General features: G+C 52.9%; 1 protein-coding gene across 2 annotated transcripts; it reads right to left on the bottom strand.

The window, feature by feature from the left end:
* Positions 1-396: 396 nt before the first annotated feature.
* LOC141109773 (SH2 domain-containing protein 5-like) lies at positions 397-25,656 on the bottom strand (the record flags this gene model as incomplete). 2 transcript variants are annotated; one of them, XM_073601057.1, is given in 10 exon segments in its annotated part: positions 397-838; positions 3,574-3,733; positions 4,155-4,239; positions 5,580-5,754; positions 6,710-6,949; positions 12,060-12,206; positions 13,977-14,051; positions 16,160-16,240; positions 22,516-22,614; positions 25,562-25,656. In XM_073601057.1, coding segments are annotated over 10 exon segments (1,359 nt in total). In that variant the 5' UTR covers positions 25,589-25,656.
* Positions 25,657-27,090: the final 1,434 nt, after the last annotated feature.

Consider the following 27,090-nt stretch of genomic DNA (forward strand, 5'->3'; position numbering starts at 1 on the left):
GATGAGTGTACCAAGATGGCCGCCACCTGTATAGATACTAAAACCAGGGGGAGGGGCCAGACTGGGGGGATGACGGCGGATATTCATCACATCCAATGTATAGAAAATAAACTGTAATGAAGAGGCTACATGTACAGATATACTACACCTATATACAGTATACACCTATATATACAGTATACACCTATATACATACAGTATACACCTATATACAGTATACACCTATATATACAGTATACACCTATATACATACAGTATACACCTATATACAGTATACACCTATATACATACAGTATACACCTATATACAGACATACAGTATACACCTATATACAGTATACACCTATATACATACAGTATACACCTATATACAGACATACAGTATACACCCATATACAGTATACACCTATATACAGACATACAGTATACACCTATATACAGTATACACCACACTGTCCCAGCCTGCCAGTGCAGAGATGTAATTCGAGGGCCGGCCAGGACTGCATGGGATTTTTCAGCAGGCCCTTTCATAGTTGCTGGTAAAAGAAAATGACACTGAGGTTGTCCAATCAGATTGTAATGTGTATAGATGGCTGTGCGGGGGCTTCGGTTGGTGATCCTTCGTCCTGCCTCTGGCTGACCTCCTCCTCCTCCTCCTCCTGGGCCGGTCTCTGCTCGGTGTCTGCCGTCTCTCGGGGGGAGGGCGGGCTGGATTGGGGGTCCTCCGTCTCGTAGCACGGATTCACTCTGCCGTGTGCCAGCTGGAAGAAGAGGCTGCCCTCCGATCCGGCGTGGTGCTCCACCAAGGATGCCAGGCTGGGGAACTGCTGGGGGAGGTGCTGGGGGGAGAGAGAGAGGTCCGGGGTCAGACATATCCTGATACTGTTATGTGGACTCAGGAGCTGGAAGACAGTGTTTGCTATCAGATCCCAGCTCCAGAGTTGTCCTCACATACAGCTACACTGAGAAGCTGGGAGATAGTGTGTGTGTGTGTGTGTGTGTGTGTGTGTGTGTTATCAGATCCCAGCTCCAGAGTTGTCCTCACATACATCTACACTGAGAAGCTGGAAGACAGTGTGTGTTATCAGATCCCAGCTCCAGAGTTGTCCTCACATACAGCTACACTGAGAAGCTGGGAGATAGTGTGTGTGTGTTATCAGATCCCAGCTCCAGAGTTGTCCTCACATACATCTACACTGAGAAGCTGGAAGACAGTGTGTGTTATCAGATCCCAGCTCCAGAGTTGTCCTCACATACAGCTACACTGAGAAGCTGGGAGATAGTGTGTGTGTGTTATCAGATCCCAGCTCCAGAGTTGCCATCACTCAGAGCACATACAGCTATGAAAAAGGAAAGGTAGAGTAATACTCTCTGATGGGGTGATGGGATTCTAAAGGATACGTTTTTCTGTCATTGAGGTAAGCACAACCACAACGATATTTATAAAAACGCGTTTCGCAGACTATCTGCTTCTTCAGGGCGGCTCAACATGAATCTATAACAATGTCCAAGTTACAAGAAATAACAACATTAGTATCAACATTACATATCATTTCTTGTAACTTGGACATTGTTATAGATTCATGTTGAGCCGCCCTGAAGAAGCAGATAATTAGTCTGCGAAACGCGTTGGCTATTTGCATATACAAGCATCTGTTCAAGCCTTTGGACCGAGTAACAATTGCGGTCCTATATGTATATGACCTAATGTTGTTATTAATGTATTTTGTAATAAAATCGATATTTTATCAATATCGTTGTGGTTGTGCTTACCTCAATGACAGAAAAACGTATCCGTTAGAATCCCATCACCCCATCAGAGAGTATTACTCTCACTTTCCTTTTGTATTGACCTATGGGGGATGTGGATAGGAGATTCTGTCACTAGAATTTTTCCAACAAATTTTCTATATATTCTCTACATACAGCTATGTTCAGATTTTACTAAATCCAGCTCTGACTCCCAGCTCCAGAGTTGTCCTCACCCAGAGCCATTACAGAAACACTTAGAAGCTGGGAGATAGTGTGTGTGTGTGTGTGTGTGTTTCAGATCCCAGCTCCAGAGTTGTCCTCACTCAGGACTCATAACGGCTACACTGCGCTCTGACTCCCAGCTCCAGAGTTGTCCTCACACAGAGTACATACAGAAACACTCAGGAGATGGTTTGTGTTATCGTATCCCAGCTCTGACTTCCAGCTCCATAGTTGGCATTACACAGAACACATACAGCTACACTCAGAAGTCAGGTTACCAAATCCAGCTCTGACTCCCAGCTCCAGAGTTGTCCTCACACAGAGAAGTTACAGCTGGGAGATGGTGTGTGTGCTATCAGATCCAGCTCTGACTCCCAGCTCCAGAGTTGTCCTCACCCAGAGCCATTACAGAAACACTTAGAAGCTGGGAGATAGTGTGTGTGTGTGTGTGTTTCAGATCCCAGCTCCAGAGTTGTCCTCACTCAGGACTCATAACGGCTACACTGCGCTCTGACTCCCAGCTCCAGAGTTGTCCTCACACAGAGTACATACAGAAACACTCAGGAGATGGTTTGTGTTATCGTATCCCAGCTCTGACTCCCAGCTCCAGAGTTGTCCTCAGCCAGAGCACATTCAGGAACACTCAGAAGCTAAGGGACAATGTGTGGATTTATCAGATCCCAGCTCCGACTCCCAGCTCCAGAGTTGTCATCACCCAGGGCACATACAACAATTTTCAGAAGTCAGGTTACCAACTCCAGCTCTGATTCCCAGCTAAAGAGTTGTCCCCACACACAGCGGTTACAGATGGGAGACCATTTGTGTTATCAGATCCCAGCTCTGACTCCCAGCTCCAGAGTTGTCCTCACACAGAGCACTCTCAGGAAATGGGGTGTGTTATCAAATCCCAGCTCTGACTCCCAGCTCCAGAGTTGTCCTCTCCCAGAGCACTCTCAGGAAATGGGGTGTGCTCTCAGATCCCAGCTGTGACTCCCAGCTCCAGAGTTGTCCTCACACAGAGCACTCTCAGGAAATGGGGTGTGCTCTCAGATCCCAGCTCTGACTCCCAGCTCCAGAGTTGTCCTCACACAGAGCACTCTCAGGAAATGGGGTGTGCTCTCAGATCCCAGCTCTAACTCCCAGCTCCAGAGCTGTCCACTCCCAGAGCACTCTCAGGAAATGGGGTGTGCTCTCAGATCCCAGCTCCGACTCCCAGCTCCAGAGTTGTCATCACCCAGGGCACATACAACAATTTTCAGAAGTCAGGTTACCAACTCCAGCTCTGATTCCCAGCTAAAGAGTTGTCCCCGCACACAGCGGTTACAGATGGGAGACCATTTGTGTTATCAGATCCCAGCTCTGACTCCCAGCTCCAGAGTTGTCCTCACACAGAGCACTCTCAAGAAATGGGGTGTGCTCTCAGATCCCAGCTCTGACTCCCAGCTCCAGAGTTGTCCTCACACAGAGCACTCTCAGGAAATGGAGTGTGCTCTCAGATCCCAGCTCTGACTCCCAGCTCCAGAGTTGTCACACACAGCTCATACAGAAATGCTCCTCCCCCATTGCAGATGTACAGCCCTCCCCCGCAGTTCGGTCTTACCTCGAAGCAGTACTTGGCCTTCTGATTGGTGTAGATCTTGTAGGGGATGACCCCGCACTGGGTGCTCATGTAGAGAGTGAAGTGTCCGGAGCACTCCAGGTCCGGGCGGAGCAGGAACGCCCCCATACGGTCCTCCTTCAGCAGGGCGAGGCTCGAGTCTCTGCAACACACCCAAAGCTGGATTAGGAAGCTGGCATCTACTTCGCTACGGTATATGATAGCTGCACTTGGGGGGGGGAGGGGGGCACAGCTATATCTGTAGTGGCAGCTGATGGGTCCAATTATTCCACTAATAAAGGGATAAAAAATGATAAAAGTTATCAGAAAACTTCCCATAAAGAGAACCTGCCATGGCAGTAAATATCCGGCAGTGCTGAGGCCCTCGTCCGCCAGTGACACTGCTGAGATGAAGCAGACATAGGCAGTATCGCACACACAGATGTCTGCCCGGCAACTAGCTCCACCCCAGGCGAGTTTCGTCTGCAGCGCTGGTTAGGAGTTATGGCTGGGATAGGTGATGGGGCTCTCAGGAGACAGGTTCTCTTTATTACCTCCATGACTGTATGTATAATAACGTCTACCTGTCAATCCCCGCGCAGAACCACACCGCGTCCACCAAGACGTCCGGCTTCTCCGACAACTCCAATGGACTGTGACTGGTCCTACCTACAGAACAGAACCGATCCGTCACCTGACTGCGTCCGGGTCACGTCTCCATACAGTACTCTGTGTACAACACTGCGGTATATGTCAGAGCTATAAACATGTATAATAGTGTGTGGCTGTGGGGGAGGGGACATTAGAGTGTAAGCTCCTCTGGTACAGAGATTGATGTGACTGTGGGGGAGGGGACATTAGAGTGTAAGCTCCTCTGGTACAGAGATTGATGTGACTGTGGGGGGAGGGGACATTAGAGTGTAAGCTCCTCTGGTACAGAGATTGATGTGACTGTGGGGGAGGGGACATTAGAGTGTAAGCTCCTCTGGTGCAGAGACTGATGTGACTGTGGGGGAGGGGACATTAGAGTGTAAGCTCCTCTGTACAGAGACTGATGTGACTGTGGGGGAGGGGACATTAGAGTGTAAGCTCCTCTGGTGCAGAGACTGATGTGACTGTGGGGGAGGGGACATTAGAGTGTAAGCTCCTCTGTACAGAGACTGATGTGACTGTGGGGGAGGGGACATTAGAGTGTAAGCTCCTCTGTACAGAGACTGATGTGACTGTGGGGGGGAGGGGACATTAGAGTGTAAGCTCCTCTGTACAGAGACTGATGTGACTGTGGGGGGAAGGGACATTAGAGTGTAAGCTCCTCTGTATAGAGACTGATGTGACTGTGGGGGAGGGGACATTAGAGTGTAAGCTCCTCTGTACAGAGACTGATGTGACTGTGGGGGGAGGGGACATTAGAGTGTAAGCTCCTCTGTACAGAGACTGATGTGACTGTGGGGGGAGGGGACATTAGAGTGTAAGCTCCTCTGTATAGAGACTGATGTGACTGTGGGGGGAGGGGACATTAGAGTGTAAGCTCCTCTGTACAGAGACTGATGTGACTGTGGGGGAGGGGACATTAGAGTGTAAGCTCCTCTGTATAGAGACTGATGTGTGTGGGGGGGGGGGGGACATTAGAGTGTAAGCTCCTCTGTACAGAGACTGATGTGACTGTGGGGGGAGGGGACATTAGAGTGTAAGCTCCTCCTGTAAAGAGACTGATGTGACTGTGGGGGGAGGGGACATTAGAGTGTAAGCTCCTCTGTACAGAGACTGATGTGACTGTGGGGGGAGGGGACATTAGAGTGTAAGCTCCTCTGTACAGAGACTGATGTGACTGTGGGGGAGGGGACATTAGAGTGTAAGCTCCTCTGTATAGAGACTGATGTGACTGTGGGGGAGGGGACATTAGAGTGTAAGCTCCAGTGGTTTGTTGTGTACAGCGCTGTGGAACAGGTTGGTGCTACATACAAACAACATATCTGTCCCTCTACATGGACTGATCACATGGTACATACCTGTGGTCTGGGGTCTGATCCCGCTCCGGAGTTGGGACTCGTAGTTGGGACAGCGGTACGCTCCACATCGAATGACTTTGCTGCGGATGGCCTTCTTGCGGACGAGTGTGGGGGAGCAGTAGGGAGTGTCGGATGATGAGCTCCGGGGGATGTTTGTTCCCTCTGATATCTCACTCTGGGGAAGACAGAACGCCCGGAGGAGTCATTGTACAGAAGACCATGGACAGGTATTCATGGGATATAATGTATACTGGGATAGATATCTATTCAGGAGAGGATATAATGTACACGGGGGAGGATATAATGTACTCGGGGGGAGGATGTAATGTACTCGGGGGGAGGATGTAATGTACTCGGAGGATGTAATGTACTCGGGGGAGGATGTAATGTACTCGGGGGAGGATGTAATGTACTCGGGGGAGGATGTAATGTACTCGGGGGAGGATGTAATGTACTCGGGGGGAGGATGTAATGTACTCGGGGGAGGATGTAATGTACTCGGGGGGGAGGATGTAATGTACTCAGGGGGGGAGGATGTAATGTACTCGGGGGAGGATGTAATGTACTCGGGGGGGGGGAGGATGTAATGTACTCGGGGGAGGATGTAATGTACTCGGGGGAGGATGTAATGTACTCGGGGGAGGATGTAATGTACTCGGGGGGAGGATGTAATGTACTCGGGGGAGGATGTAATGTACTCGGGGGGGAGGATGTAATGTACTCAGGGGGGGAGGATGTAATGTACTCGGGGGGGGGGAGGATGTAATGTACTCGGGGGGGGGGGAGGATGTAATGTACTCGGGGGAGGATGTAATGTACTCGGGGAGGATACAATGTACTCGGGGGAGGATACAATGTACTCGGGGGAGGATGTAATGTACTCGGGGGAGGATACAATGTACTCGGGGGAGGATACAATGTATTCGGGGGAGGATATAATGTATACAGCGATGGATATAATCTACTCAGGGATAGATATAATGTACTCGGGGGAGGATATAATGTACACATTGGAGGATATAATGTATATGGGGGAGGATATAATGTATACAGCGATGGATATAATGTACTCGGGGGAGGATATAATGTACACATTGGAGGATATAATGTACACAGAGAAGGAAAGTTACTTGGCTGCTAATGATGCTGTCCTCCCCGACCTCCGGAAGCCTCCTAAAAGACACCAAAGCATTGACATTGGGAGTGACTTGTTCGGGGTCAAGCGGCTCCCTTATGACTCCACCCCTGAATCCTTTTCTCTGCCCCTTGGGAGCCGCACAGGCCGAGGCCTTCGTGTCCTCCACCTCGGGGTGTGAATATAAATATTGGAGCTGGAAGGAGCGACATAGCAGCAGATTCAACACCTGAGCCTAAAGGGAAGACAGAAAATGAACATTTATTGATCTTGTGATTGACAGCAATCAGATACATAGCCCTCTCTGCCTGTCCCGTATACTGGGTCATAGTACATAGTGCTCTCTGCCTGTCTCGTATACAGGGTCATAGTACATAGCGCTCTCTGCCTCTCCCGTATACCGGGTCATAGTACATAGCCCTCTCTGCCTGTCCCGTATACCGGGTCATAGTACATAGCCCTCTCTGCCTGTCCCGTATACCGGGTCATAGTACATAGCCCTCTCTGCCTGTCCTGTATACCGGGTCATAGTACATAGTGCTCTCTGCCTGTCTCGTATACAGGGTCATAGTACATAGCGCTCTCTGCCTGTCCCGTATACCGGGTCATAGTACATAGCCCTCTCTGCCTGTCCCGTATACCGGGTCATAGTACATAGCCCTCTCTGCCTGTCCCATATACCAGGTCATAGTACATAGCGCTCTCTGCCTGTCCCGTATACCGGGTCATAGTACATAGCGCTCTCTGCCTGTCCCGTATACCGGGTCATAGTACATAGCGCTCTCTGCCTGTCCCGTATATCGGGTCATAGTACATAGCGCTCTCTGCCTGTCCCATATACCTGGTCATAGTACATAGCGCTCTCTGCCTGTCCCGTATATTGGGTCATAGTACATAGCGCTCTCTGCCTGTCCCGTATATTGGGTCATAGTACATAGCCCTCTCTGCCTGTCCCGTATATTGGGTCATAGTACATAGCCCTCTCTGCCTGTCCCGTATATTGGGTCATAGTACATAGCCCTCTCTGCCTGTCCCATATACCAGGTCATAGTACATAGCGCTCTCTGCCTGTCCCGTATACCGGGTCATAGTACATAGCGCTCTCTGCCTGTCCCGTATACCGGGTCATAGTACATAGCGCTCTCTGCCTGTCCAATATACCTGGTCATAGTACATAGCGCTCTCTGCCTGTCCCGTATATTGGGTCATAGTACATAGCCCTCTCTGCCTGTCCCATATACCAGGTCATAGTGCATAGCGCTCTCTACCTGTCCCGTATACCGGGTCATAGTACATAGCGCTCTCTGCTTGTCCCGTATACCGAGTCATAGTACATATCGCTCTCTGCCTGTCCCGTATACTGGGTCATAGTACATAGCGCTCTTTGCCTGTCCCGTATATCGGGTCATAGTACATAGCGCTCTCTGCTTGTCCCGTATACCGAGTCATAGTACATAGCGCTCTCTGCCTGTCCCGTATATTGGGTCATAGTACATAGTGCTCTCTGCCTGTCCCGTATATTGGGTCATAGTACATAGCGCTCTCTGCCTGTCCTGTATACTGGGTCATAGTACATAGCGCTCTCTGCCTTTTCCGTATACCGGGTCATAGTACATAGCGCTCTCTGCCTGTCCTGTATACCGGGTCATAGTACATAGCGCTCTCTGCCTGTCCTGTATACCGGGTCATAGTACATAGCGCTCTCTGCCTGTCCTGTATATTGGGTCATAGTACATAGCGCTTTCTGCCTGTCCCGTATATTGGGTCATAGTACATAGCGCTCTCTGCCTGTCCCGTATATCGGGTCATAGTACATAGTGCTCTCTGCCTGTCCCGTATATTGGGTCATAGTACATAGCGCTCTCTGCCTGTCCCGTATACTGGGTCATAGTACATAGCGCTCTCTGCCTTTTCCGTATACCGGGTCATAGTACATAGCGCTCTCTGCCTGTCCTGTATACCGAGTCATAGTACATAGCGCTCTCTGCCTGTCCCGTATATTGGGTCATAGTACATAGCGCTTTCTGCCTGTCCCGTATATTGGGTCATAGTACATAGCGCTCTCTGCCTGTCCCGTATATCGGGTCATAGTACATAGCGCTCTCTGCTTGTCCCGTATACCGAGTCATAGTACATAGCGCTCTCTGCCTGTCCCGTATATTGGGTCATAGTACATAGTGCTCTCTGCCTGTCCCGTATATTGGGTCATAGTACATAGCGCTCTCTGCCTGTCCCGTATACTGGGTCATAGTACATAGCGCTCTCTGCCTTTTCCGTATACCGGGTCATAGTACATAGCGCTCTCTGCCTGTCCTGTATACCGGGTCATAGTACATAGCGCTCTCTGCCTGTCCTGTATACAGGGTCATAGTACATAGCGCTCTCTCCCTGTCTCGTATACAGGGTCATAGTACATATCGCTCTCTGCCTGTCCCGTACACCGGGTCATAGTACATAGCGCACTCTGCTTGTCCCGTATACCGAGTCATAGTACATAGCGCTCTCTGCCTGTCCCGTATACTGGGTCATAGTACATAGCGCTCTCTGCCTGTCCCGTATATCGGGTCATAGTACATAGCGCTCTCTGCTTGTCCCGTATACCGAGTCATAGTACATAGCGCTCTCTGCCTGTCCCGTATATTGGGTCATAGTACATAGTGCTCTCTGCCTGTCCCGTATATTGGGTCATAGTACATAGCGCTCTCTGCCTGTCCTGTATACTGGGTCATAGTACATAGCGCTCTCTGCCTTTTCCGTATACCGGGTCATAGTACATAGCGCTCTCTGCCTGTCCTGTATACCGGGTCATAGTACATAGCGCTCTCTGCCTGTCCTGTATACCGGGTCATAGTACATAGCGCTTTCTGCCTGTCCCGTATATTGGGTCATAGTACATAGCGCTCTCTGCCTGTCCCGTATATCGGGTCATAGTACATAGCGCTCTCTGCCTGTCCCGTATATTGGGTCATAGTACATAGCGCTCTCTGCCTGTCCCGTATATCGGGTCATAGTACATAGCGCTCTCTGCCTGTCCCGTATATTGGGTCATAGTACATAGCGCTTTCTGCCTGTCCCGTATATTGGGTCATAGTACATAGCGCTCTCTGCCTGTCCCGTATATCGGGTCATAGTACATAGCGCTCTCTGCTTGTCCCGTATACCGAGTCATAGTACATAGCGCTCTCTGCCTGTCCCGTATATCGGGTCATAGTACATAGCGCTCTCTGCTTGTCCCGTATACCGAGTCATAGTACATAGCGCTCTCTGCCTGTCCCGTATATTGGGTCATAGTACATAGTGCTCTCTGCCTGTCCCGTATATTGGGTCATAGTACATAGCGCTCTCTGCCTGTCCCGTATACTGGGTCATAGTACATAGCGCTTTCTGCCTTTTCCGTATACCGGGTCATAGTACATAGCGCTCTCTGCCTGTCCTGTATACCGGGTCATAGTACATAGCGCTCTCTGCCTGTCCTGTATACAGGGTCATAGTACATAGCGCTCTCTCCCTGTCTCGTATACAGGGTCATAGTACATAGCGCTCTCTCCCTGTCTCGTATACCGGGTCATAGTACATAGCGCTCTCTGCCTGTCCTGTATACCGGGTCATAGTACATAGCGCTCTCTGTCTGTCCTGTATACCGGGTCATAGTACATAGCGCTCTCTGCCTGTCCTGTATACCGGGTCATAGTACATAGCGCTCTCTGCCTGTCCTGTATACCGGGTCATAGTACATAGCGCTCTCTGCCTGTCCTGTATATTGGGTCATAGTACATAGCGCTTTCTGCCTGTCCCGTATATTGGGTCATAGTACATAGCGCTCTCTGCCTGTCCCGTATATCGGGTCATAGTACATAGCGCTCTCTGCCTGTCCCGTATATTGGGTCATAGTACATAGCGCTTTCTGCCTGTCCCGTATATTGGGTCATAGTACATAGCGCTCTCTGCCTGTCCCGTATATCGGGTCATAGTACATAGCGCTCTCTGCTTGTCCCGTATACCGAGTCATAGTACATAGCGCTCTCTGCCTGTCCCGTATATCGGGTCATAGTACATAGCGCTCTCTGCTTGTCCCGTATACCGAGTCATAGTACATAGCGCTCTCTGCCTGTCCCGTATATTGGGTCATAGTACATAGTGCTCTCTGCCTGTCCCGTATATTGGGTCATAGTACATAGCGCTCTCTGCCTGTCCCGTATACTGGGTCATAGTACATAGCGCTTTCTGCCTTTTCCGTATACCGGGTCATAGTACATAGCGCTCTCTGCCTGTCCTGTATACCGGGTCATAGTACATAGCGCTCTCTGCCTGTCCTGTATACAGGGTCATAGTACATAGCGCTCTCTCCCTGTCTCGTATACAGGGTCATAGTACATAGCGCTCTCTCCCTGTCTCGTATACCGGGTCATAGTACATAGCGCTCTCTGCCTGTCCTGTATACCGGGTCATAGTACATAGCGCTCTCTGTCTGTCCTGTATACCGGGTCATAGTACATAGCGCTCTCTGTCTGTCCTGTATACCGGGTCATAGTACATAGCGCTCTCTGCCTGTCCCGTATACCGGGTCATAGTACATAGCGCTCTCTGCCTGTCCCGTACACCGGGTCATAGTACATAGCGCTCTCTGCCTGTCCTGTATACCGGGTCATAGTACATAGCGCTCTCTGCCTGTCCCGTACACCGGGTCATAGTACATAGCGCTCTCTGCCTGTCCTGTATACCGGGTCATAGTACATAGCGCTCTCTGCCTGTCCCGTATACCGGGTCATAGTACATAGCGCTCTCTGCCTGTCCTGTATACCGGGTCATAGTACATAGCGCTCTCTGCCTGTCCCGTACACCGGGTCATAGTACATAGCGCTCTCTGCCTGTCCCGTATACCGGGTCATAGTACATAGCGCTCTCTGCCTGTCCCGTATATTGGGTCATAGTACATAGTGCTCTCTGCCTGTCCCGTATATTGGGTCATAGTACATAGCGCTCTCTGCCTGTCCCGTATACTGGGTCATAGTACATAGCGCTTTCTGCCTTTTCCGTATACCGGGTCATAGTACATAGCGCTCTCTGCCTGTCCTGTATACCGGGTCATAGTACATAGCGCTCTCTGCCTGTCCTGTATACCGGGTCATAGTACATAGCGCTCTCTGCCTGTCCCGTATACCGGGTCATAGTACATAGCGCTCTCTGCCTGTCCCGTATAACGGGTCATACGTACTTCCTGGGCACAGTGGGCGTGAGGGGCGCCGCCATATCATCCTTTCAATCCAAAATAAGAAAAATCTGGAAAGACTATTCCTGATATAGCCGGCATTCTTCACTCTTCACATGGTCTCCTGAGAACTTACCTCGCTGGGCTGCCCGCCCACAAACAGGTGGCAGAAGAGCTGATTGGCTGGTCTGTGTGGGTTGCGTGACACAAAGGCGAACTGTCGGTCCTCGGGCCTGCAGGTTGTGTATTGAATGCGTCGGAGGGCGTGCGCCATAAGCAGGGTCTGTATAGAGGGAGGACAATGGTGTCACAATTAAGTATAGACTGCGGGGAAAAAACCAGCAGAGGATCAAACCCTTCATACTAAAGTTCTGCCTGTAAACAGAGAGGGGGAGGGGGGACTGTCGGGTATGCTCGGATATTACATGGAGATAAGCGGGAAGTATGTTGGCAGCTGTAGGCGTATTTTCTTGTAAAAAATGTGGAGTTATTGGAGTGGAGATACCCTGCAGGGTGTGTCCGGCCTTTACACAGACTTCATACAGTGATGGGCTCCGTGTGCATTGCTGGGAAGCCGAGTTTTTATGATGTATAAAAGACTTGATGGGAGGAGGGGATACTGTGTACCGTGTGAATGGCACGTCATGGGGGGGGGCGGGCACATCATGGGGGACAGAGTGGGAACGTCATGGGGGACACAGAGTGGGGATGTCATGGGGGGGGCACGTCATGGGTGTACACAGAGAGGGGACGTCGTGGGGGACCCAGAGAGGGGACGTCGTGGGGGACCCAGAGAGGGGACGTCGTGGGGGACCCAGAGAGGGGACGTCGTGGGGGACACAGAGTGGGGACGTCATGGGTGCACAGAGTGGGGACATCATGGGTGCATACAGAGTGGAGACATCATGGGGGACACAGAGTGGGGACGTCATGGGGGACACAGAGTGGAGACATCATGGGGGACACAGAGTGGGGACGTCATGGGTGCACACAGAGTGGGGACGTCATGGGGGACACAGAGTGGGGACATCATGGGTGCATACAGAGTGGAGACGTCATGGGGGACACAGAGTGGAGACATCATGGGGGACACAGAGAGGGGACGTCATGGGTGTACACAGAGTGGAGACGTCATGGGTGTACACAGAGTGGAGACGTCATGGGTGTACACAGAGTGGAGACGTCATGGGTGTACACAGAGTGGAGACGTCATGGGTGTACACAGAGAGGGGACGTCATGGGGGACACAGAGAGGGGACGTCATGGGTGCACACAAAGTGGGGACATCATGGGGGACAGAGTGGGGAAGTCGTGGGGGACCCAGAGAGGGGGCCTCATGGGGGACACAGAGTGGGGACATCATGGGTGCATACAGAGTGGAGACATCATGGGGGACACAGAGTGGGGACGTCATGGGGGACACAGAGTGGGGACGTCATGGGGGACACAGAGTGGGGACGTCATGGGGGACACAGAGTGGGGACGTCATGGGTGTACACAGAGTGGAGACGTCATGGGGGACAAAGAGAGGGGACGTCATGGGTGTACACAGAGAGGGGACGCATGGGTGTACACAGAGAGGGGACGTCACGGGTGTACACAGAGTGGAGACGTCATGGGGGACACAGAGAGGGGACGTCATGGGGGACACAGAGAGGGGACGTCATGGGTGTACACAGAGAGGGGACGTCATGGGTGTACACAGAGAGGGGACGTCATGGGTGTACACAGAGAGGGGACGTCATGGGTGTACACAGAGAGGGGACGTCATGGGGACACAGAGAGGGGACGTCATGAGTGCACAGAGTGGGGATGTCATGGGGACACAGAGTGAAGGCGTCATGGGGGACTCAGAAAGGGGACGTCATGGGGGACTCAGAAAGGGGACGTCATGGGGGACACAGAAAGGGGACGTCATGGGGGACACAGAAAGGGGACGTCATGGGGGACACAGAAAGGGGACGTCATGGGGGACACAGAGTGCGGGCGTCATGGGGGACACAGAAAGGGGACGTCATGGAGGACACAGAGGAGGACCAATAACAAGAATTACCTCTCCCTCAGAATCGTACATCTTCACTCCCTGGAGGCAGAACTTCAGGATGACGGCTCTGCGTCGGGGGCAGTCCTGTAGAAGCAGATTGCAGCATTAACACCAGAAATGTACAAAGCCTCATTAGCCAGAGCCGGCCGATCACTAGTCATATCTCCATCCTAATATGGAAAAGCTACAGAACACTTCAATATTACCCCCCCCCCCCCATGACTTCCAATCACTGTCCCACCAAAGGAAAGTGAAAACTCCCATATGAGCTCCATGTTGTTCAGGTTCAGGGCTAAGTTCTCCCCACCCCATGTGACAGTGCTCTGGCCTGGTGATTGACTGAATTGAAGAGAGTCATATCTCCACCATACCTGAAAGTGCTGGGGATTTGATTAAGACAGGTGAATGGACTGTGAGTGTAAGGAGAGGGGGTGGGGTGGGGTGAGGGGGGCTGATTTAGTGACTTTGTTGCTTTGTCAATTGTGAGCACTGTTATTGGACAGTAATATGGAGAGTTAAATGGGAGGGGTCTGTTAATTGGCAAGTCATTGTCTGAAAACCAGAAAGAGCAATGGTTTGAGTGACCAGGCTGCACTTAGAAAAATATAAATCTATACTATTATTTGGCTTTTTCAAATATATTTTTATCACTACATTCATTTTGAGTTGAGTTTTTTGGGATAATTGAATGCAACCTATTTAGCCAGATCTCCTGTGAGAGATTTGGAGATCCCAATGGAAAGTGGTGGAGAATGCGGGCACCAATCAGATCTATGTTAGTGTTGGGGTAATAGGATTGCACAGAACCCCACAGGGAGTTCTGAATATGATGGGACATCTGATTTATGTTGCCCATTTATAAACCACTAGAGCTGGGTAACCGGTCATTTGTATCCTTACTACACAAAGCCAAGGGGAACCATCATGCCAAGTGGGAAGCTTTGCCCAACACAGGATGTGTTGACCCTTCCATAATCCATGCCATGACTTTCAGTGGCACTGTCACAGAATTCCTGCCAGTACTTTCAATGGTACTCGTAGAATCTCTTCCAGGACTTCCAATGGTACTCGTAGAATCTCTTCCAGGACTTCCAATGGTACTCGTAGAATCTCTTCCAGGACATCCAGTGGTACACACAGAATCTCTTCCAGGACTTCCAATGGTACACGCAGGATCTCTTCTATGACTTCCACTGGTACACGCAGGATCTCTTCCAGGACTTCCAATGGTACACGCAGGATCTCTTCCAAGACTTCCAATGGTACACGCAGGATCTCTTCCAGGACTTCCAATGGTACACGCAGGATCTCTTCCAAGACTTCCAATGGTACACGCAGGATCTCTTCCAGGACTTCCAATGGTACACGCAGGATCTCTTCCAGGACTTCCAATGGTACACGCAGGATCTCTTCCAGGACTTCCAATGGTACACGCAGGATCTCTTCCAGGACTTCCAATGGTACACGCAGGATCTCTTCCAAGACTTCCAATGGTACACGCAGGATCTCTTCCAGGACTTCCAATGGTACACGCAGGATCTCTTCCAGGACTTCCAATGGTACACGCAGGATCTCTTCCAGTACTTCAAATGGTATTAGAAATTAGAAGAATCTCTTCCAGGACTTCCAATAGTACTTGTAAAATCCCTCACAACTTCCAGAGTTGTTTTATCCTGATGGCACTCTGGTCTCCTGACTCTCACTGTAGCCCTCCTGTACCCGCTGCCACCAGTGGGGCAATCCCAGGGGCAGTGACCTGGTGCCAGTTGCAGCAAAGAGTTCTGGGGATCATTAGGGTTTCTGGCCTATCTCCACCATCAAGAGCTCTGGTGAAGACCAACTGGTACTTAGATTCTGTGCCCTGGGAGAACTAGCGTCACCTGCCAGAGGGTATTGGCAAACAGGAGTACTCTGGTTGAGTGTTCCTGTTCTAAAAAGTAGGTGTACACAGATGTCTGAGGACCAATTTATAGTGGGTGAAGGGCAGCGATGGCTCCATCCTATGAAAACAGCTCGGGGTTGCTAGTGGAAATCTCCTAGACATTATCTTGCGCCGGACCCCTCGATGCCTGTGGACTGGTCGCTTTGTTGTGGCTGTCATGGAGCTACATTTATACCCATTCCACTCCACATGGTGCCAGTAGACCAGGAGACTAGGATAACAAGGAGAGGACCACTGACATTTCACTGACCTTAAGGAACCGCATCTGCTCTTCTATAATCCAAACTCTTCTCCTGGAGTCCGCTTCCTTCACCGGGAACGAGCCGACATACTGACAGAGAGAGAGAGGGCGAGAGGTCAGCTAAAGGAGGAGCTCAGCAATGTGGGGTCACCCTCACCTGTACAAAACTCAGGAACTTTACCTGACCCTAGCCCCCCCCCCCGTACTAGGACGAAGACCCCTCAGTATTTGCACTGAAACTTCCTTCTCTCTGAGGTGCCCATACCAGCACTGAGACCCCAATTCCAACACAGACCCTCACCACCTTGTTATCTGCTTTGTGAACCCCTTCTATCCTGCATCGTACCCCCCCAAATATGTGCACTGCGATCTCCTCTCTGGGTGCCCATACCAGCACTGAGACCCCAATTCCAACACAGACCCTCACCACCTTGTTATCTGCTTTGTGAACCCCTTCTATCCTGCATCGTACCCCCCAAATATGTGCACTGCGATCTCCTCTCTGGGTGCCCATACCAGCACTGAGACCCCAATTCCTCCAAATTCCAACACAGTGTCCCCTTCCATATCTACATTTTGAACCCTCCTAGACTGTGACCCCCCCCCCCTCATTACCAGGAATGAGACAACCCCCCCCCCCTTTATATCCCACACAAATTCTCGGTAGTCGGGTCTGTCTGATGACATCACTGCATTGGTTTATATTTTCTTTCTTGTGGTTTTTGTTTGGCCAGGAAATCTCCAGAAATCAGACTCGGCGTCACCAGGAATTCCTCCCTTATAGACACATCGTCTTACACTTCCATATATTTAAAGGGACCGTAGAGACCCTGCCCCCTGGGACAGATTGGGGGGGGGGGGGGGGGGGGGGTTCCACATACATTCCGCCTAGCCAGATATCAGATTGTCTTCTTTGGATTTACCAAAACGATGTAATATACGAGGGACTGATCCATCCATATCCAACCAGGCCCCTCCCACTACATAGACATTGGTGGAGCTAAAGACGTCCGTACAATCAGATTGTGAGGTGTGTGGTCGGCTTACACATCTCCAGGGGGCGGCCGCAGAGCGCACTGCAGAAGGGTTCCTTGCGTCTTTGGCTCCGTTTTCAGGTCCAAAAATTCAGACCTGATAGGGTGAACAACGGGGACGCACCAGACCCCCTGCTGTGCCCCCCGCAGCCGCACATAGTGTGAACCCAAGCCTAGACCCCCTGCTGTGCCCCCTGCGACCACACATAGTGTCAACCCAAGCCTAGACCCCCTGCTGTGCCCCCCACGGCCGCACATAGTGTGAACCCAAGCCTAGACCCCCTGCTGTGCCCCGCGGCCGCACATAGTGTCAACCCAAGCCTAGACCCCCTGCTGTGCCCCCCGCAGCCGCACATAGTGTGAACCCAAGCCTAGACCCCCTGCTGTGCCCCGCGGCCGCACATAGTGTCAACCCAAGCCTAGACCCCCTGCTGTGCCCCCCACGGCCGCACATAGTGTCAACCCAAGCCTAGACCCCCTGCTGTGCCCCCCGCAGCCGCACATAGTGTGAACCCAAGCCTAGACCCCCTGCTGTGCCCCGCGGCCGCACGTAGTGTGAACCCAAGCCTAGACCCCCTGCTGTGCCCCCCCCGCGACCGGACATAGTGTCAACCCAAGCCTAGACCCCCTGCTGTGCCCCGCGGTCGCACGTAGTGTGAACCCAAGCCTAGACCCCCTGCTTTGCCCCCCACGGCCACACATAGTGTCAACCCAAGCCTAGACCCCCTGCTGTGCCCCGCGGCCGCACATAGTGTGAACCCAAGCCTAGACCCCCTGCTGTGCCCCACGGCTGCACATAGTGTGAACCCAAGCCTAGACCCCCTGCTGTGCCCCCCCGCGGCCGCACATAGTGTGAACCCAAGCCTAGACCCCCTGCTGTGCCCCGCGGCCGCACATAGTGTGAACCCAAGCCTAGACCCCCTGCTGTGCCCCGCGGCCGCACATAGTGTGAACCCAAGCCTAGACCCCCTGCTGTGCCCCACGGCTGCACATAGTGTGAACCCAAGCCTAGACCCCCTGCTGTGCCCCACGGCTGCACATAGTGTGGACCCAAGCCTAGACCCCCTGCTGTGCCCCGCGGCCGCACATAGTGTGAACCCAAGCCTAGACCCCCTGCTGTGCCCCGCGGCCGCACATAGTGCGAACCCAAGCCTAGACCCCCTGCTGTGCCCCGCGGCCGCACATAGTGTCAACCCAAGCCTAGACCCCCTGCTGTGCCCCCCGCAGCCGCACATAGTGTGAACCCAAGCCTAGACCCCCTGCTGTGCCCCGCGGCCGCACATAGTGTCAACCCAAGCCTAGACCCCCTGCTGTGCCCCCCACGGCCGCACATAGTGTCAACCCAAGCCTAGACCCCCTGCTGTGCCCCCCGCAGCCGCACATAGTGTGAACCCAAGCCTAGACCCCCTGCTGTGCCCCGCGGCCGCACGTAGTGTGAACCCAAGCCTAGACCCCCTGCTGTGCCCCCCCGCGACCGGACATAGTGTCAACCCAAGCCTAGACCCCCTGCTGTGCCCCGCGGTCGCACGTAGTGTGAACCCAAGCCTAGACCCCCTGCTTTGCCCCCCACGGCCACACATAGTGTCAACCCAAGCCTAGACCCCCTGCTGTGCCCCGCGGCCGCACATAGTGTGAACCCAAGCCTAGACCCCCTGCTGTGCCCCACGGCTGCACATAGTGTGAACCCAAGCCTAGACCCCCTGCTGTGCCCCCCCGCGGCCGCACATAGTGTGAACCCAAGCCTAGACCCCCTGCTGTGCCCCGCGGCCGCACATAGTGTGAACCCAAGCCTAGACCCCCTGCTGTGCCCCGCGGCCGCACATAGTGTGAACCCAAGCCTAGACCCCCTGCTGTGCCCCGCGGCCGCACATAGTGTGAACCCAAGCCTAGACCCCCTGCTGTGCCCCACGGCTGCACATAGTGTGAACCCAAGCCTAGACCCCCTGCTGTGCCCCACGGCTGCACATAGTGTGAACCCAAGCCTAGACCCCCTGCCGTGCCCCGCGGCCGCACATAGTGTGGACCCAAGCCTAGACCCCCTGCTGTGCCCCGCGGCCGCACATAGTGTGAACCCAAGCCTAGACCCCCTGCTGTGCCCCGCGGCCGCACATAGTGTGAACCCAAGCCTAGACCCCCTGCCGTGCCCCACGGCTGCACATAGTGTGAACCCAAGCCTAGACCCCCTGCCGTGCCCCACGGCTGCACATAGTGTGAACCCAAGCCTAGACCCCCTGCTGTGCCCCATGGCTGCACATAGTGTGAACCCAAGCCTAGACCCCCTGCCGTGCCCCACGGCTGCACATAGTGTGAACCCAAGCCTAGACCCCCTGCCGTGCCCCACGGCTGCACATAGTGTGAACCCAAGCCTAGACCCCCTGCTGTGCCCCGCGGCTGCACATAGTGTGAACCCAAGCCTAGACCCCCTGCCGTGCCCCACGGCTGCACATAGTGTGAACCCAAGCCTAGACCCCCTGCTGTGCCCCACGGCTGCACATAGTGTGAACCCAAGCCTAGACCCCCTGCTGTGCCCCACGGCTGCACATAGTGTGAACCCAAGCCTAGACCCCCTGCTGTGCCCCACGGCTGCACATAGTGTGAACCCAAGCCTAGACCCCCTGCTGTGCCCCGCGGCCGCACATAGTGTGAACCCAAGCCTAGACCCCCTGCTGTGCCCCGCGGCCGCACATAGTGTGAACCCAAGCCTAGACCCCCTGCTGTGCCCCGCGGCCGCACATAGTGTGAACCCAAGCCTAGACCCCCTGCCGTGCCCCGCGGCCGCACATAGTGTGAACCCAAGCCTAGACCCCCTGCTGTGCCCCACGGCTGCACATAGTGTGAACCCAAGCCTAGACCCCCTGCTGTGCCCCACGGCTGCACATAGTGTGAACCCAAGCCTAGACCCCCTGCTGTGCCCCATGGCTGCACATAGTGTGAACCCAAGCCTAGACCCCCTGCTGTGCCCCGCGGCCGCACATAGTGTGAACCCAAGCCTAGACCCCCTGCTGTGCCCCGCGGCCGCACATAGTGTGAACCCAAGCCTAGACCCCCTGCCGTGCCCCGCGGCCGCACATAGTGTGAACCCAAGCCTAGACCCCCTGCCGTGCCCCGCGGCCGCACATAGTGTGAACCCAAGCCTAGACCCCCTGCTGTGCCCCGCGGCCGCACATAGTGTGAACCCAAGCCTAGACCCCCTGCTGTGCCCCGCGGCCGCACATAGTGTGAACCCAAGCCTAGACCCCCTGCTGTGCCCCGCGGCCGCACATAGTGTGAACCCAAGCCTAGACCCCCTGCCGTGCCCCGCGGCTGCACATAGTGTGAACCCAAGCCTAGACCCCCTGCCGTGCCCCGCGGCCGCACATAGTGTGAACCCAAGCCTAGACCCCCTGCCGTGCCCCACGGCTGCACATAGTGTGAACCCAAGCCTAGACCCCCTGCCGTGCCCCGCGGCCGCACATAGTGTGAACCCAAGCCTAGACCCCCTGCCGTGCCCCGCGGCCGCACATAGTGTGAACCCAAGCCTAGACCCCCTGCCGTGCCCCGCGGCTGCACATAGTGTGAACCCAAGCCTAGACCCCCTGCCGTGCCCCACGGCTGCACATAGTGTGAACCCAAGCCTAGACCCCCTGCTGTGCCCCATGGCTGCACATAGTGTTAACCCAAGCCTAGACCCCCTGCCGTGCCCCGCGGCCGCACATAGTGTGAACCCAAGCCTAGACCCCCTGCTGTGCCCCACGGCTGCACATAGTGTGAACCCAAGCCTAGACCCCCTGCTGTGCCCCGCGGCTGCACATAGTGTGAACCCAAGCCTAGACCCCCTGCTGTGCCCCACGGCTGCACATAGTGTGAACCCAAGCCTAGACCCCCTGCTGTGCCCCACGGCTGCACATAGTGTGAACCCAAGCCTAGACCCCCTGCCGTGCCCCGCGGCTGCACATAGTGTGAACCCAAGCCTAGACCCCCTGCCGTGCCCCGCGGCTGCACATAGTGTGAACCCAAGCCTAGACCCCCTGCTGTGCCCCATGGCTGCACATAGTGTGAACCCAAGCCTAGACCCCCTGCCGTGCCCCGCGGCCGCACATAGTGTGGACCCAAGCCTAGACCCCCTGCCGTGCCCCGCGGCCGCACATAGTGTGAACCCAAGCCTAGACCCCCTGCCGTGCCCCGCGGCCGCACATAGTGTGAACCCAAGCCTAGACCCCCTGCTGTGCCCCACGGCCGCACATAGTGTGAACCCAAGCCTGCAGCGCGGGGGGGGTACAGCACGGGACTGCTCTGCAAATGCATGCAATGTGCTAGTGCGGCTTCGAGGGGGTTAAAGCAGGAAGCAAAGAGTGGATACAACGTTTCCCCACCGCCTCTCAGATGCTCCCTGAAGAGAAATCTGAACGGGGATCGCTCTTCAGAGAGCAAAGCCCACGTGAAAGAGACTTTTTATCTCCCATTAAAGAGCCGAGGGCAGTTCTGCGTTTTGGCGGGGAAGGGCGAGCGACACGTGAAGTGCGATCTGCTGTTGTCTTTCCTCCTGCCTGTCCTGACATGTAAACCTCTCAGGAATCTCCACAGCAGAGAGTTGAATCTTGATGATATCCGTATCCAGGAGACGGCGCGCTGCGTTCTCCGGGGGGCGTCACCATGGAGCGCCCCCCGGGGACAATCTCTGCACAGCGCCCCCCCCTCGGGGACAATCTCTGCACAGCGCCCCCCCCCCTCGGGGACAATCTCTGCACAGCGCCCCCCCCCTCGGGGACAATCTCTGCACAGCGCCCCCCCCCTCGGGGACAATCTCTGCACAGCGCCCCCCCCCCCTCGGGGACAATCTCTGCACAGCGCCCCCCCCCCTCGGGGACAATCTCTGCACAGCGCCCCCCCCCCTCGGGGACAATCTCTGCACAGCGCCCCCCCCCTCGGGGACAATCTCTGCACAGCGCCCCCCCCCCCCTCGGGGACAATCTCTGCACAGCGCCCCCCCCCCTCGGGGACAATCTCTGCACAGCGCCCCCCCCCCCCTCGGGGACAATCTCTGCACAGCGCCCCCCCCCCCTCGGGGACAATCTCTGCACAGCGCCCCCCCCCCTCGGGGACAATCTCTGCACAGCGCCCCCCCCCTCGGGGACAATCTCTGCACAGCGCCCCCCCCCCCCTCGGGGACAATCTCTGCACAGCGCCCCCCCCCCTCGGGGACAATCTCTGCACAGCGCCCCCCCCCCTCGGGGACAATCTCTGCACAGACGGGACCTTAGCAACCTCCAGCAATCGGCCTCTCTGCCCCAATACAAAGAACTGCACCCAGTGATCTGTCCCGAGGACCCCCCCTTACCCACCGCCACCCACCTCTGCAAACTTGGTGACGATATGAGGCTTGGCACCGGGCCCCACCGAGGACCCCTCCGGGCACGACTTCTGCATATCACACGGGCCGGACTGGATCTGCTGGGAGAAGAAAAACAATCCCCGTCACCTCTCACACATATACACCATATTGCCAAAAGTATTGGGACGCCTGCCTTTACACACACATGACCTTTAATGACATCCCAGTCTTAGTCCGTAGGGTTCAATATTGAGTTGGCTCCGCCCTTTGCAGCTATAACAGCTTCAACTCTTCTGGGAAGGCCGTCCACAAGGTTTAGGAGGGTGTCTATGGGAATGTTTGACCATTCTTCCAGAAGAACATTTGTGAGGTCAGGCACTGATGTTGGATGAGAAGGCCTGGCTCCCAGTCTCCTCTCTAAGGTCTTCTATGGAGTTGAGGTCAGGACTCTGTGCAGGCCAGTCAAGTTCCTCCACCCCAAACCTCGCTCATCCATGTCCTTATGGACCTTGCTTTGTGCACTGGTGGGCAGTCATGTTGGAACAGGAAGGGGCCGTCCCCAAACTCCTCCCACAAAGTTGAGAGCATGAAGTTGTCCAAAATGTCTTGGTATGCTGACGCCTTCACTGGAACTAAGGGGGCCAAACCCAACTGAAAACCCCACACCATAATCCCCCTCCCCCCCACACCATAATCCCCCGTCCCCCACATCATAATCCCCCCCCCACACCATAATTCCCCCTCCCCCCACATCATAATCCCCCCCCCACACACCATAATCCCCCCTCCCCCCACACCATAATCCCCCCCCCCCCCACACCATAATCTCCCCTCCCCCACACACACACCATAATCCCCCCCTCCACCAAATGATCTGGACCAGTGCACAAAGCAAGGTCCATAAGGACATGGATGAGCGAGTTTGGGGTGGCAGGAACTTGACTGGCCTGCACAGAATCCTGACCTCAACCCGATGAATTAGAGCGGAGACTGTGAGCCAGGCCTTCTAGTCAGTGCCTGACCTCACAAATGCTCTTCTGGAAGAATGGTCAAACATTCCCATAGACACCCTCCTAAACCTTGTGGACGCCTTCCCAGAAGAGGTGAAGCTGTTATAACTGCAAAGGGCGGAGCCAACTCAATATTGAACCCTCCGGACTAAGACTGGGATGTCATTAAAGGTCATGTGTGTGTAAAGGCAGGCGTCCCAATACTTGACAATATAGAGTATATCTCATGCTCAGATTTCTCACTGTAACCTGTAAGTACTAGGAGGAGGATCCGGCGTAAGATGTTGTATATGGTTTTTCCACCCAGGAGTATTTCGGTTGTAGGTGGGGCCTGAAGCCCCGGGTACCCTGCGTGTGTCATGTGACCGGTGGATGATTTCCAGTCCAGTAAATGTGACCATTGCCGAATCTTCATCTACAAAGCAAAATTGTCCCGTGTGCGTCCAGCCGTAGGTCAGCACTGAGCAAGAAGGAGAGAGTGGAGAGATTTACCCTCACTTCCTGTTCAAGAGACAGGACAGGAAGTGAAGGAAATCCATACCCTGGTTGTCACCAGAATAGATGACTCCACTGGAAGATGTCCCCTGTCTTCCTTCCTCCGTGACTGATAAGACATATACGTCTCCCCAGCAGGGACACTACAACCTGACAGGGGATCTAACCCTCCTTCACTCTTTACTGTCATTAGAATGCAGATAACGGAGGAGCCCCTCACCTACCTTCCTCTTCCTGTGTTGCTGCTGATGGGATTAGTACAGAAGATGTGTGGATTACCCGGGTGGATTAACGTTCGTCCTGTGCAGATCTTCCCGTGTCTGGGAGTGACGTGTCCCAAGAGCTGCTCATCCTGACTCACTGACAGCCCTGAGCCTGGGGGGGGCCACAGGGGTACCCCGAGTACTCACCTATATGGGGGGTACACAGTGCAGGAGAGGAGTACCACCTACAGCAAGAATACCACCGACACCCAGCCAGGCTTGTAACATTGTTACTCACAACTTCCCTCCATGTTACTCACATAGTACATAATACTACTACTACCGACACCCAGCCAGGCTTGTAACATTGTTACTCATAACTTCCCTCCATGTTACTCACATAGTACATAATACTACTACTACTGACACCCAGCCAGGCTTGTAACATTGTTACTCATAACTTCCCTCTGTTACTCACATAGTACATAATACTACTACCGACACCCAGCGCTGCTTGTAACATTGTACTCCAGGGTGTAATATCGTTACTCATAACTTCCCACTACTATGTAACTTGCATACTACACAATACTTCTACTGACACCGTCACTACTTATAACATTGTACTCCAGGGTGTAACACAGAGGGGTACACAATACTACTGACACCCATCACTCCTTGTTACTATGGGAAACAGCACTGTTACAATGTTACACTCCATATAAATGTCATTTCCTTTCACACAACTGGAGTATATTGGTACCTTCATATATTTTACTCCCTATTACAATGTAACAATGAAAGAATATATATTGCTCCCCGTATACATAACAGTGTACTCTGAATGTGTAACACTGATATACATTACTCCTTATTACTATGGGAGCGTGCAAAATACAATGTTACTCCTTTCCATTATGTCCTCCTACAATGTTACACTGATATACATCACTCCTTATTACTATGGGAGAGTACAAAGTATACGGTTACATTGTTACTCATTTATATTACTTTCTCCTTACATAGTTAGTCTGGTTGCAAAAAAGACACAAGTTCAACCAATAGACACACCAATGTTACACACACAATAGTCCCGGTTACAATGTAACACTGACATACTCTACATTACTCCATTACTATGGGAGAGTACAGAGTACAGCGTTACATTGTCATTTCCATGACTTCCTCCTCCAATGTGCGCACATTACTCCCTCTTACATTGTAACACCGATACACACAGCACATCACTCCCTATTACTATGGGAGGGTACAAAGTACAGCGTTACATTGTTACTCCTTTCCATGACTTCCCCCTCCAATATTACACATACAATACTCCCAGTTGCAGTGTCACCTACCCGGGGTGCACAGTCACAATGCTCCATAGGTGGCCCTGCCGTCTCCCTTCACTGCTACCGACTTCTCCTCTTCCCATCCCAGGTGTGTCCTCCATCCCTCCCAGATGTGGGATCCCAGCTCCTCCCCTAGGCGGGTCAGTACTGCTAGCCCCACCCCTCTAAAGGTGGGGGTCATCTTACACACAGACGTCGCTCCCCATACTGGGACTTTTAATTATTTATTTATTTATTTATTTATTTATTTATATATATATATATATATATATATATATATATATATATATATATATATATATATATATACAGTGCCTTGAAAAAGTATTCATACCCTTTGAAATTTCCCACATTTTGTTGTTACAACCAAAAACATAAATGTATTTTATTGGGATTTTATGTGATAAACCAACACAAAGTGTCACATAATTGTGAAGTGGAAGGAAAATGATAAATGATACAAATAAATATGTGAAAAGTGTGGGGGGAGGGACATTTGTATGGCGCCCCCCGGAGTCAATACTTTGTAGAACCCCCTTTCTCTACAAGTCTTTTTGGGGATGTCTCTACCAGCTTTGCACATCTAGAGAGGACATTTCTGCCCATTCTTCTTTGTAAAATATCTCAAGCTCTGTCAGATTGGATGGAGAGCGTCTGTGAACAGCAATTTTCAAGTCTTGCCACAGATTCTCAATGTGATTTAGGTCTGGACTGTGACTGGGCCATTCTAACACATGAATATGCTTTGATCTAAACCATTCCATTGTAGCTCTGGCTGTATGTTTCGGGTCGTTGTCCTGCTGGAAGGTGAACCTCCGCCCCAGTCTCAAGTCTTTTGTAGACTCTAACAGGTTTTCTTCTAAGATTGTCCTGTATTTGTCTCCATCCATCTTCCCATCAACTCTGACCAGCTTCCCTGTCCCTGCTGAAGAAAAACATCCCCACCACATGATGCTGCCACCACCATGTTTCACGGTGTGGATGGTGCGTTCAGGGTGATGTGCAGTGTTAGTTTTCCCCACACATAGCGTTTTGCTTTTAGGCCAAAAAGTTAAATTTTGGTCTCATGTGACCAGATCACCTTCTTCCACATGTTTGCTGTGTCCTCCACATGGCTTCTCACAAACTACAAACAGGACTTCTTATGACTTTCTTTCACCAATGTCTTTCTTCTTGTCACTCTTCCATAAAGGGCAGATTTGTGGAGAACACGACTAATGATTGTCCTGTGGACAGATTCTCCCACCTGAGCTGTGGATCTCTGCAGCTCCTCCAGAGTTACCATGGACCTCTTGGCTCTTCTCTGATGAATGCTCTCCTTGCCCGGCCGGTCAGTTTAGGTGGATGGCCATGTCTTGGTAGGTTTGCGGTTGTGCCATACTCTTTCCATTTTCCGATGATGGATTGAACAGAGCTCCGTGAGATGTTCAAAGCTTGGGAGATTTTTTTTATAACCTAACCCTGCTTTATACTTCTCCACAACTTTATCCCTGACCTGTCTGGTGTGTTCCTTGGCCTTCATGATGCTGTTTGTT

The sequence above is a fragment of the Aquarana catesbeiana genome, linkage group LG10 (genome assembly GCF_042186555.1).
Source record: "Aquarana catesbeiana isolate 2022-GZ linkage group LG10, ASM4218655v1, whole genome shotgun sequence".
NCBI classification, from domain to species: Eukaryota; Metazoa; Chordata; class Amphibia; order Anura; family Ranidae; genus Aquarana; species Aquarana catesbeiana.